The sequence below is a fragment of the Arachis duranensis genome, unplaced genomic scaffold (assembly GCF_000817695.3).
Source record: "Arachis duranensis cultivar V14167 unplaced genomic scaffold, aradu.V14167.gnm2.J7QH unplaced_Scaffold_165934, whole genome shotgun sequence".
In the NCBI taxonomy this organism is placed as follows: domain Eukaryota; kingdom Viridiplantae; phylum Streptophyta; class Magnoliopsida; order Fabales; family Fabaceae; genus Arachis; species Arachis duranensis.
The window spans coordinates 199,840-213,262 of NW_026264258.1; the positions used below are offsets into that span (position 1 = coordinate 199,840).

General features: G+C 34.0%; 2 protein-coding genes across 4 annotated transcripts; one reads left to right on the forward strand and one right to left on the reverse strand.

The window, feature by feature from the left end:
- The first annotated feature begins 787 nt into the window (after positions 1-787).
- LOC127743829 (pectin acetylesterase 8-like) lies at positions 788-3,300 on the forward strand. The gene is made up of 12 exons (XM_052256002.1): positions 788-1,059; positions 1,184-1,266; positions 1,387-1,516; positions 1,592-1,671; positions 1,754-1,840; positions 1,919-2,043; positions 2,114-2,174; positions 2,269-2,322; positions 2,394-2,471; positions 2,551-2,656; positions 2,722-2,867; positions 2,933-3,300. The coding sequence occupies exons 1-12, from the start codon at positions 936-938 to the stop codon at positions 3,059-3,061; spliced, it is 1,203 nt and encodes a 400-aa protein (XP_052111962.1). The 5' UTR covers positions 788-935; the 3' UTR covers positions 3,062-3,300.
- A 2,381-nt stretch (positions 3,301-5,681) lies between these two features.
- LOC107475456 (rop guanine nucleotide exchange factor 14-like) lies at positions 5,682-11,029 on the reverse strand. Of its 3 annotated transcripts, none has more exons than XM_052256000.1 (8): positions 10,827-11,029; positions 10,068-10,207; positions 8,004-8,303; positions 7,738-7,892; positions 7,572-7,646; positions 7,221-7,490; positions 6,556-6,909; positions 5,682-6,168 (listed from the first exon to the last, which is right to left on the reverse strand). In XM_052256000.1, the coding sequence occupies exons 2-8, from the start codon at positions 10,147-10,149 to the stop codon at positions 5,797-5,799; spliced, it is 1,608 nt and encodes a 535-aa protein (XP_052111960.1). In that variant the 5' UTR covers positions 10,150-10,207; positions 10,827-11,029; the 3' UTR covers positions 5,682-5,796. The 3 variants fall into 3 exon arrangements, with proteins under 3 accessions (XP_052111960.1, XP_052111959.1, XP_015950580.1); XM_052255999.1 differs by having other exon boundaries at positions 10,068-10,210; XM_016095094.3 differs by having other exon boundaries at positions 10,068-10,215.
- Positions 11,030-13,423: the final 2,394 nt, after the last annotated feature.

Here is a 13,423-nt window from a genome sequence, read left to right on the forward strand (position 1 = left end):
GAGTATGGAATGGGTTATGAGGCATCAAAAGAAGGCGACATGTATAGCTTTGGGATTCTTCTGGAAATGCTGACTAGACTGCATGTATTATGCATATCATCACAGCATTTCTATTTTTATGCTTTTTCTACTTGATTTGATACTTCTTTCCCTTTCATTTTTCTTTTAGTATGCTTAAGGCTAAACTTGCAACAACTCTAGAATATGCTTCCAGAATGGAATGCCCAATATCCTGCAAAAAGAAGCAGCTAACATTACCACTTAATGTTTCAAAAATTTCCACACCTTCGATAAGAAGAAACTTTTGGACCTCAACTAATAATTATCTCTTTTCATTCTTGTAGGAAAAAGATCTTCATTTTATAACACAAAAAAAGATGTTCAAGATATTTTACTACGGTATTCAAAGATAAATTAACTTTACAGTTTGAAAAGATCTTTCCAACCAAGATCATTCTAAAAATGATCTTCTCTTATTCCTTTCTTTCCTTTATATTTAACTTTTATCTCTATATCTGTCAATAAAAGAATTGGAAGTGTAGGAAATATTTTCTTCCTTTCTGTTTGTTAAGTGCCAACCTTGATGGTTACACTATTCATATATGATTCAAGGATGTCATCTATGGTTTCACTTTGGCCATGTTAGAAAGGTAAGAGAAAGAAGTAGAGAAAGATTTGTGTGTATTCAAGTTGTGTGTAATGATTCAATATACAATGATATTTATAAGCGGCACCGAAATAATAAAAACGTAATATCCTATAATAAATACTAAGATATGCTAAAGAATTAGAATGAATGTTAATTTATCATAATATATTCTAACAGGCCAAAATCTTTTGGTATTATGTTAATTATGTATGTATCTTGATACTTGTACTTAACGCACATTGTTTTTGTTTTCAAATGCATAAGTTTTGTTATTTGATTTTGCTGAATGGAGATATCAAGAATTTGGCAATGGTTAAATCTTCCAGTATGTGTACTGTTATTGGTAAAGTCAGAAGGATCTGGTTTTGTTCCAATCACTTACTTGGAGGATGCAGAATCAAAAGGAGCTGGTAACGAACAATTGTTTTGGTGGTTGATTATAGGGATCATCTTGATCCTGAGCATTATAACTGTGTTCAATTTTCAATGATATTTATTTAGTTTGGGAAATTCAAGTTAAGCACGTCTGTGCAGTTTGTTTGGATGGTAGTCCACCGGCCTACCACTTCGATAAGGGATCCGGCGAAGGTGTTAACAGCTGGATTGTTTTTCTTGAGGTATATCCCTTTCCAAAAATTGAAATGTTAGGATGCTTAGAGAATAGGAAGATGAATGCATAATTTAAGTTAAAGTGAAAGGCTCATTATTTTAAAGCAGTTGTGTTTTGTTGCTAATAGGGAGGAGGATGGTGCAATGATGTATCTACTTGCCTTCAACGCAAGGACACTCGCTTAGGTTCATCCAAACAAATGGATACGCAGTCTGGCTTTTATGGAATACTTAACAACCAACAAGTTTATAATCCAGGTTGGTATATCCAGAGTTACACTACACATATTCATATTCATATTGTGTTATGTTATGTTATGCATTTGTTTCCAGATTTCTACAACTGGAACAGAATCAAGATTAGGTACTGTGATGGATCATCATTTACTGGTGATGTGGAAGAAGTTGATCCAGTAAGTGTTTTCAAAATTTTGAATGTATTTGGAAATTCTATTACATTTTTATGACATGATATTATTTATGTTGTGAAATCAGATAAACAATCTGCACTTCAGAGGAGCAAGAATTTTTGAAGCAGTCATTAAGCATTTACTTGCAAAAGGAATGGAGAATGCTGAAAATGTAAGAATGACACACACATTACATTAAGACTATTCTTATTCTATGATTCACTCACTCACTCAATTACTTATTACACAGGCTATTCTCTCCGGATGCTCTGCTGGAGGATTGGCTGCTATATTGAACTGCGATCGCTTCAAATCCTTCCTACCAAATGGTGCCAGAGTGAAATGCGTGCCGGATGCCGGCTATTTTATCCATGTGTATGACTCCTTACTTAGTTTTGCTCTGCTTCTTCATACTTGATACTTGCTTAAATATGTTGTGTAACAGACCAGATGTCTCTGGAACAAAGCACATTGAAAATTTCTACAAAGGAGTTGTTGAAACACATGTACTCTACTCTACTCTTGGCCTACTTTAACTTTTGAATTTATTTTTCCTACTTCTCACCATAATGAGTAAGATAAGAGGTTTCCATGTTATAGGGATCAGCAAAGTATTTGTCTAAATCCTGCACTTCAAAATATGGTGCTGGCCTGGTAAGTCTATGATTGATTTATGTAACTGTGCAAGCAAGAAGCAAGCACTGATACCTCTGCTTCTGGTGCAGTGCTTTTTCCCACAATATGTGGCACAAGATATCGCCACGCCCATTTTCGTTGTAAATGCAGCCTATGACTCATGGCAGGTGACATGATCATATTATTCTGTTAAATTGCGGATCATAGTAGGAAGATCCCAACATTATCTGTGTGATTTTCATTCAGATTAGAAACATTTTGGTACCGGGGATGGCGGATCCACACGGAAGCTGGAAAAACTGCAAAGAGAACTTAAGCAATTGCACACCTGATGAACTAGATGCTGTGCAAGGTGAAAAAGAATAGAATCAATGAATGTGTGTATGTTAATATGAGTAACGTGTTTGATTTGTTCAGGGTTTAGAGAGGATTTCATAAAGGCATTGAGTGGGGTGCAGAACTCTCCATCAAAAGGAATGTTCATAGATTCTTGCTACATCCACTGCCAAACGGGAATGCAAGAGCTTTGGTTCAATCCTGATGCACCTCAGCTTGCAAATACTGTATGTATTTCTTACACGCACTCACTCTTTCTTTCTGCTTTGCTTATCTTATTACTAATTTGCAGACTATTGCTAAGGCCGTTGGTGACTGGTTTTATGAACGAAAGCCTTTCCAACACATTGATTGTGCCTTTCCATGCAACCCTACTTGTGGTAAACCTGTCTTAAATGTCAAAGCCCACCCTGAAATCTAGATGATCTTCCATTTTCAATGTAATAAGTAATAAACATTATTATTATTGTTGTAATCTTCTCTTAATCATCTTTCACCGATGATAAAAAGGATAGCTTAACAATAATCAAGAAACTAAAGTAAGTATTTCACAGTCAGCTGTATTCTTTCATTTCACTAATAAAAATACAAGCAAATACAAAACGTATATTGGGATTGCCTGTATATTTCAAAAAGTTAATAAGCTAAGATACTTGGTACTGCAAAATATTCTCTGCTTGTAATCACTCTCAGGCTCTATATATCTGCTTATCTTCAATTAATCCTTGGGGGTTGCCTCTCATGTAAACCACCAATGTCGCCAAATGTATATACTTTTTATTTACTACTTTTTCTTTTTAAATGAGATGATCTCTTAAAGAATAAAGTTGGCTCATATTCCTATATTTATTATATCTTACCGTTATAAATAATACAATAAATTTATAACCACAATAATGTTATACCTCAAATAGCATAGTCTCCCATATTGGTCGCGAATTCGAGTCTCTGTATCTTTGATAAAAGAAAAATTAATTATTTTAATTTTTAGAAATAACATTAGGTACAAAGAACTATTATTGTAGTTTTTACTTATTATTAAAAACAAATTCTATTTAATTTTATCAATATAAATTTTGAAAAGAATATTTGAAAACTAAAAAAAAAAACAAATTTATTAAAAGAGTATCAAAACGAAACCAAAAAATATGATATTAGACATACATTTTCATATTAGATACAAATAAAAAACTAAAAAATAGAATCCAATAAATTTGTAACCTCCAAATACATTGAATTTATATTCTTATATTTATTATATTTTATCGTTATAAACAATACAATAAATTTTTAACCGCAACAATTAATTTATTAATTTTTATAAATAACTCACTAATGACATTTCAGAAAAATAATGACATTGAAGCACTACCCCATCAAGAGATTAAGGAGAAAGAAAACCATACAAATTCAAGACACATCTTCGAAAGAAGAACATACATGATACATACAAAGATGGAACCAAATAACACAATAAAAAGTGCATCAAACTCAACAATTCATAAAGAACATGTCTTCGCAAAAACCTAGACAAAAAGAAAAAAGGAAGACGAGCGCCACATAAGATGACTAAGTCTATCAACTAAAACAAATGCAAAAATCAAATCACCAAATAAAAATGTCACTTTGTACAACTCCAACATCCAAATCTTTTGTACTACAAATTATTTAAAATAAAACACTTTTTAAATTTAGCTTCAATTTACACATTTAATTTATTTCTACAAAATATAACAATTTTTAATATTTATTATATACTATCATTAATTTACCGTCCTGCGCATTGCACGGGTCTCATTCTAGTAGATGGAACAGCAGCAGCAGAAAACAGCAGGGGCAACTCGACAATAAGACGTTCTGATGCAGAGAAGTGTTTACAATCACCGTTTAAGATTGGACTTGCTTGTTCCGTGGGAGTGAAGTACCAATCCGGTGTTTCTGTCCATTTTTAAAAATGACAACGCGATCCCTCAAAATAAAATCAATCCACTTTGGTCTTTGTCCCCTGATTCTATCACACAACGCGGTTTCTGTGGGTATTTTTCTGTCAACTCTGAACAGAAAATGCTGACGTGTCAGGTTCAGAAATGGACAGGGATCTAATTGTTTCTAAATTTAAATTGGTTAGAGATTTATTTGTCCTTATAATTTTTTAAACAATATTTTTTTAGATTATTTTTTTATTTATTATATTAATATTCTTTTTTCAATAAATTATTAAATATATGGTATAATAAGTACAAATTAATTAATAAATTATTTAAATTTAAAAATATCATTTATTATGAAATTAAATAAATCATTCTCAAATATAATTTTTAAATATATAAATAATAAACATTAAAATTCAGTTAATACATTAATAATAATAACCCTATGATATACTATTAGTATTATGATCTAGATAATTTTTCACAATAAAGTGAAAACTAATGAATACATTATTTAATATATAGTAAAAGTAATAACAAATTTAATTTTTTATCTCTTTAAACTAAATTAATAATTTTATTTGATATCTTTATACTAAAATACACTATCAGTCACCAAAGAATACTAAAATACACTATGAGTAAATTATTAATATTATGAGTTGACGGAAAAATACCCACAGAGACCGCGTTGTGTGACGGAATCAGGAGTGTGACGGAATCAGGAGACAGGGACCGAAGTGGATCAATTTTATTTTGAGGGATCATGTTGTCATTTTTAAAAATGGACAGGAGCCGGATTGGTACTTCACTCTTCCGTGGAGCCATCAAAAGAAAGAATGAGCATGGAGGATGTCATCATAGAGCTAAACCTGATAAAGAATTCCTTCAGGATTGACTAGACTGCATGTATTATGCATATGATCACACTATTTTTTTATTTTTGTGCTTTTTCTACTTGATTTGCTACGTCTTTTCCTTTCATTTTTCTTTTCGTGTTATGCCTAATTGCCTACTTGTTCCAAATACAATAACTGAGATGTTCGATATTTTATTTTAGCCTAGTCAGAAAGAAACTCTTATATACCACCATGGTACATAATAAAAGAGTTTATGAGGCAAAATCTATTAATTTGCTTGCATTAATAATAAGCATATGTTAACAACAATTATCAACATTTAGTCATATACAAAATTAGGCTCCAAAACCCTCCTATGGGGATATTCAGGGAGACACACTTTTACAAGCCTCTCTACCAATGCACCAAACTCGATTACGGCTTGGTGTGCTAGTTACAGAGTTGGCTTTGGCCTCTGCAGATGAAAGCTCTAAATCAGAATTACTATCGCAGCTAGATTCACAGTACTGTACATCTGCCTTGTTCATCTTATCAATCAACGAGTGCTTGACATGTGAGCTAGCCACCCAAGATTCTGAAAGACTTGTCCCAGGAGAGTAAGAATTAATTGATGCCATGGGGGAATTCGGATTGCTTAAAGCATCCTCCTGCAGTATATCCCCTATTCTAGATAGTATGCTTAAGGCTAAACTTGCAAGAACTCTGGAATATGCTTCCAGAATGGAATGCCCAATATCCTGCAGAAAGAAGCAGCTAACATTACCACTTTAATGTTTGAAAATTTTCCTCGCCGTTGATAAGGAGAAACTTTTGGACCTCAACAACTCATAATTCTGTCTTTTCATTCTTGTAGGAAAAAAGATCTTCATTTTATAACACAAAAAAAGATGTTTTAAGATATTTTAGTATGACATTCTAAGGTAAATTAATTTTACAGTTTGAAAAGATCTTTCAAACCAAGATCAATCTAAAAAAGATCGTTGTAGGCAATAATTCAATATGACATGGATTTTTCATTTTTCTTGGGGACAAATAACAGTAACATGCTTGTTATTGAAGCAGATAAATGAAAGCATATGTAGGAAACTTTCCACACTCAGAATAAGTAACATTTAGAAACTCACCTTGCCATACTGAACTTTGGCAGCATCAAGAAATGTTTGAGGAAGGTTTGGGTATCTACTTTTAAGCAGCTTTAAAAGAGTTTGTGCACGGTCCAACCACAGCCCCACCTTTTCGGTACTTGGCATGGAGTCCTTCATGAAAGGCCATGAGGTTCGTAGTGGGGACTTGCCACTATCTTCTTGTGTAATTCTCATTCTTTCTTTCCATGAAAACATAGCAGCTTCTAATTTATTAACAGTCTCTAAGGCTTTATGTTCAGTTTTTAAATTAAGATACTTGAGCATTTCTTCTCCACTGCTTGATTCAGCTGTCAAAACCATGTGCAATTCCTCTCCCAGGCTTGCCTTTCCAGACTGAAAATGCAGAGAGATTATTTTAGTCGATGATTCAATGAAGATTGCATTACAGTGCACAGAAAGTTTATCTAGCATTATGATTGCATATTTCTTGATCCAAGAATGAAAAAACTTGCAAATTTTCTTGTGTTACCAGATTAAGAATTAACAACCAATACTATTCCTTATAATGGAATGTTCTATTCATGTTCATACTTTATACCTAACGATAGATTCATCCTATTTTTCTGGTATCTTTAATCATCACTATTGGGAATATAGTGGTTGAGGTTAACAAAAACATGGGTCTCCAGAGTTCCAAGTCTCACCTTTAGAAGTGCATCTTTAATAATTGTTGGAACAGGCATTTCAAGCAAAATATTATCATTTATCGATTTGGCAGCCTTGAATATTTGGTGTACCACCCTTCCCCGATGAATCAACCTCTTTCGTTCAGTGTCCGAAAGCCCAGTACTTGGTACTTGGGGTGAGGGCAACCACCATCTTTTGCTTTGTCTTACACTCGTGCTCCTCCTTTCTGCCCGGCTTCCTCCCTCTTCATACCAAAACTCAGTATTCACCATGGATTCTAGTGTCTCCTGTCAATCAAAACATTAAGTGTCGATACAGTCTACATAGTGATTCCACAGGATGTTTATAAAATGAAGATTTTGACCTACAATAAGCATAGAGTCCAATTTCTGAAGTGCTGGAAGATTCATGTGGACATCAGAACGAGCTTTCGGGGTCATTATCTGTTCAAACACGATGACTATCTTATTGTACTGAAGTGTGATTCATATAAAATGTTAAATCATTTCCATTCCAGATCAAATGAAACAATACCTCAAAGATTCCACCATTGGCAGCATTTTGCTTTGCAGGAACCAACTCAACCATATAGTTTGTAGGAGACAGCAACCAGTCCATTTCTCTTTGCCATTTGCTCTTCCGTTCTTCAGGTAACGGTTCCAATTTCCACAACTCGCCAAACACCGTCACTGCATATTTTGGCATTAAAATCAGAGACATTTTTTGAAAATATATGTAAGTTTCTCAAATATAAATGGAACTGAGAGATTGAAAAAAGGTAAAAAGCATCGAAAGCAAACCTGATAGGCTAGAGATGGCATTAGACAAAGCTAAAGCTGTATTGAGGCCCTTAGTTCCTCCTGTAATATCATCACCTAGCAGCAACTTTGAGAACTTTTCTCTCATGGCTTCCACATCCGAACACTGCATAGCATAAGCAGGCTTCTCTTTGACATAAAAATGTTGAGGACTCTGAGAGAGTTCCCATTCGTCATTGAATGAATCGGTTATACATCCATCTCCTCTGCTAGTTCTGCTTTCATCTTCAGAAGATTGGTTGTCAAGAATGCAACTCTCAAGGCCATCATATGTCATAATCCCTGAAACATTCCAGTGTCAAAAGTTGTCAAACAATTAATTGGGTGGTTTGCTGGTTGTTGCTATTTAACAATAGCTACTCAGCAGCATTTTACAAAGTTATTATTATCAAGCTTCTTAAAAGCACGAGCTCATAAGGAGTCAGAGTTATACCAAGGTCATTATATTCAAGATCAATAATTATTTAGCAGGTCAAACATCTCTGCTGGACGATTTAGAAAGCATTGACAAGGGACAAGAAAATAGAACATGTGTTAGTTATCCTGTCCTCTTCAGTCTTAAATGTTGAGAAATTGTTTATCTAAAGACATGTGAAGTAATAAACTATAACACAAACATAAGCAGTTGGTTATAGTTAATACTTAAATATGTTTAGACAAAATAATCTTAGTACAGAGTTGTTGTATGAAATGCTTCCACGAAGACATGCCACACAATAAGGCACTCAGGTTCACAATCACACAAGAGAGCATTAGTCAAGTTTGTCGCATGCAACTCGATTTAAGAGATTGGACGCTAATCCTTTTTATCAATACGTGTTTAACCTTTTGAATAAAAATTAAATAGCACTGTGAGAACTTTTCATTTTAGGGAAAAGGAAAAAACATATTAAATGTTCCAACATTTACTAAAAGTTTTAATTTTATTCTCAAACTCAAAAGTATAAAATCTTTTGGTGTTGAGCCCAATATTTTTAACTTAAATGTTCCAACATTTACTAAAAGTTTTTAATTTAATGTATTGATTACTCAAGCAGTAATTACCCGTATTTATTTAGAAGTAATTTTATCTATTTCTGCAGCATTATACTTTATTAAAACCTATGTATTAATTTTATTTATATGTTTTTTTTTCAATTATTTTAAACCATAGAAAGTATTATAGAAAGTATTATGACCTTCGGATGCATAAATGAGTCCACTCCATATTTTTTTTCTTTTGGTGACTAGTCCACTCCTTCATATGATCCAATAGCTCGTAAAAGGTGGGGAAGAAAGGTACAATCCACAATCTCCATCCAAATCCAAATTCGAAAATACAGTACAGTGTATGCATAGTTTTCAATTTTTGAAAGTCCTCAATTGAATTTGTATTTGCCTGTGGCAGGGGGAGTTGCAGAGGCAGTAAGTAGGCACAACCCAATTAAATAAATGTACATTTGACCCAGAGACCAAGCTACTAACTAGTAAGTGGGGTACACACACTACACCCTTCATTCGCTTCATTCATTCTACGCTGTATACTTCTAAAATTTGCTTCTATAGATGCACCTAATCAATTGACGTGCAACATTTGCTTCTATAGATGCACCTAATCAATTGACGTGCAACATCATGAATCTTTGAAAATCTTAGGCGCTTATACTCTCGTCTTAAACTGACACTAAGCAATCATTTATTTATTTTACGTGGGAACTTAGTATAGTACTAGGTAGTGACAGTGATATATAAACTCTTTCAGTGAAATTTTCTACTATAACCATTCAAATTTTTGGGAGAGATTTCATTTATTTATTTTTGAGAAATCATACTAGAAATTTTCTACTCATATCTGTACCTTTTTTTATGTTAAAACTTAAAAGACAACTTTTTATATTTTTTCTTAATTTTCTTAATACTAGAAAAGAAAGGTGTACGTGTATATGCAACATTTATCGTTACTTGATTTAATTTGGATTGTCCCGCCCTGATGATATGGTCATATTAACGATAAACATTTTTTTTGAATAATAATAATATTTTATTAAGAGGAGTATGGGAACTTACTGGCTTGGTGGTCATGATCAAAGTCAGTGCTAATTTTGGATGTCCTGGTGCAGCAAGCTAGTCTTTTCCTCATCACTAACATCCTTTTCCTTCTTCAAAGAAACGACACTGTTGCTTCAATAACTCTCCCAATGTGCCTTCTTCTTCACTAATTATATCCCAAATATATGTTATTCCAACAATTAATTGTATCCTCATATCAAATATCTAAGGCTACGCAAAATGTTTGGTTTGATCATATGCATTCATGTGAGAATATTATATTTCTACATAACTTTATTATAATAAATCATATTAATCTTCATCATAAAGTACACAGATGTCACGTGTTATGTTAAGAAGGGATTAATTAATTATGCAATAAGCAAAGTTAGGGGAAAGTAAAATAGAAAAAGCAGTGTGTTTGAGCGGAAAAAAGGCACTACTTATGGAAACCTTTTGAAGGTAGTAATTAAAATGAGGTCAAAAAAGCCAAGAAAACAGGGATCTGCACCAACCATGTGCCCATCCCAGATTTACACGTTACAGTTACACCTTTTCCTTCTTCATTTTCTTTTTATAATAATATTTTTTATTCAAAATCAAAATGTTTCAACGGATACTAAAAAATTAAATCAAAAGAAAATGGAGAAGAAGCTCAGCTCAGACCTCAAGAGTTTCAGACTCATTAAACTTTCAAAATGGCGAAGTTATAGTAGAACACTTGGAGAGATAATTAAAGAAGCGTAAAACGTAACAAGCATTAAGAAAATTTTATACCTGAGCACACCAAAATTGTTCACTACTTCTTCAATGGCGTTTTTAATTTTCTGAAGGTGCTTTGGTTCAAGTTTCTATACGAGCTTATCGAGGATAGAGGAATGAAGAATGAAAACGAGATTGAATTGAATTCAAGAAGAAATGCAGTAATGGAGCGATGTGAGTTTACATTTAATAGTGAGAGAAACAACAAGAGCAGCATATCAAGCATTCAAAGTTTGATGTGATGTGATGTGAACGTGATGCCACCCAATGCATTCTTCTCAAATAAATCTTCATCGTCAAAGTTTCTACGGTCACGATTGTAGGAACAGCGACCGCGAGAAATCGGGCTCAAGTGGGCCCATTTTACGTTTGGGTCCAAAGTGGGCCCTATCCGTTAGGGGCTCAACGATAGCGCCGTCATTACCATTCCATGTATGATGTGTCTACATCTTAAGCTAAGTTGCCTAATATTCTCATTTCCTTGGCCCAAACAATTCAATTCTTAACGTTTACATTTTATAATTTTATTTTTAGTGGCCTACACTACAAAATCAAGGAGTAGGTTTGTCTTTAGTTTTCTTATTTTAAAAAGAAAGTTAAGAATTTGAATTTGAAAAAGGGAGTGCAATAAATATTTATATCTCACTTTTGTTAGGTTATTAATGTTTTGTTATACACTTATACTTGAATTTCAATTATGCTTTCTTCATAAATAAAATAAGTGAAGATATAGCTATAGATATTTCAATAATAATGATTTTAGTCTTCAAAAATAAAAAGTCACAGATAGCAATAAAATATTAAAACAAAAATGTTAGAGGATGAATAAAATTTATTATTTTGTGCTATGATTTAGTCATCAATATTTAAAAGTGTAAATTAAAAATAGGTTTAGACTAAAAAAATTAAATTGATGATCAAAAATGCTGATAAAAAATAATAAAATTTGTTGGCTCTTGAGTCTTGAGCTTTTTTTATTTTAAAAATATAAGATATGATATGTTTTATGATATACTTTTGATATGTGTTTTAAATGTTCGTGATATAAAAAGTTTAAGTATTATTTAATAGTTATTAGTTTATATTTTTAAGTATTAGAATGTTAAATTTAATTTTTTGTATTTTGATTTTATTTATTTAATTACTAGATTGAATTTTATTTTAATAAGTTTAAGATTTTTTTTAATTTTAATCTAATAAGATGTTATAAATACTTTTTAAATTATTATTATAGCCGTGATTGAGTGATTAGAGGTGTGAAAACTCTCATTTTAGTTTCGTGATAAAATCATAATGTAGATAAGTGAAGTTCTATCTTATTACATCAGAAAAATAGGTAGAATATTTAATGAGTCCTGTTCATACCCTGGCCCAATACAAAGGCCCAGGTCCAATCAAAAGGCCTAATCTAAAGGATTAGAGCCTAGCTAAGTACCGACCTTCACATAAGAAGTCGGTATCAACCACGACTTGGTCAGAAGAGGTCGGACGAAAGATTAGCTGGCAGGTAAACACTCATTCAAATGAGTAACCGCCCCTAAAATCTCTCTAACCGCCTCATAAAGCCATATCTTAACCTCCCCAAGATAATAGGGACGGTTACCACCCTAAAGATACGGCACTACACCAACGGTGGTTATTGGCTCATCTCTATAAATACACTGACACGCCCTCAGGTATCTCTAAGTCCAATACTCTCTAAGACCTGCTTACGCTCTTGCTAACTTAGGCATCGGAGTGTCTTTGCAGGTACCACCCCCCATTCACGCGCGAGCACAAGTCGGACGGAGCCTCCCGAGTTGCGGACCTACCTGGAGTTCTCCTCCATCATACACTTGGGCCGCCAAACGCCATCCGTATTATTAATCTCCGGTTACCTACCGTAACATTGGCGCCGTTGCCGGGGACCCGAGAGATCATTCAACGATGGCGGATAGATCCCACGAAGAGGGCCATGTGGAAACAGATTCTGACCAAGAGAATCTGGACATGGGAAATGACAATGAAGACACAGCCCAACAACAAGATAACGATCAACATAGAGAGGGTACCTCCGGAGTAAAGAATCCGAAGGTAAATTCCTCAGATGGACGTGAATCAGAAAAGGGCGGACCACCTCACGTAACTGAACTAATGGGATTGGTCCATAGCCGCTTGGAGCAATTAGAACAAGAGCGGGAGAGGCAAAAGGAAACCGAAAGGTACCTTAAAGAGGAGATGGAACGGCGAAAAGAGTTAGAAAGGAAACTCTTACAGCTAGAATCCTCCCTCAAGAACTCCCGCGACGAAGGCGAAGATCAACTCCCGGGCGGAGAAGATCCCTTCAGCGAGGACATAATGAGGGCAAAAGTTCCAAGGAACTTCAAAAGCCCTGATATGGACCTCTATGACGGAACTACGGATCCCAAGCATCATCTTAGCAACTTTAAAAGTCGGATGTATCTAGCCGATGCCTCCGACGCTACGAGATGCAAGGCTTTCCCGACCACTTTATCGAAAGCAGCGATGAAGTGGTTCGATAGCCTCCCCCCAAGATCCATCACTAGTTTTGAAGACCTCTCAAGGAAATTCCTGATGAGGTTCTCAATCCAAAAAGACAAGGTAAAACATGC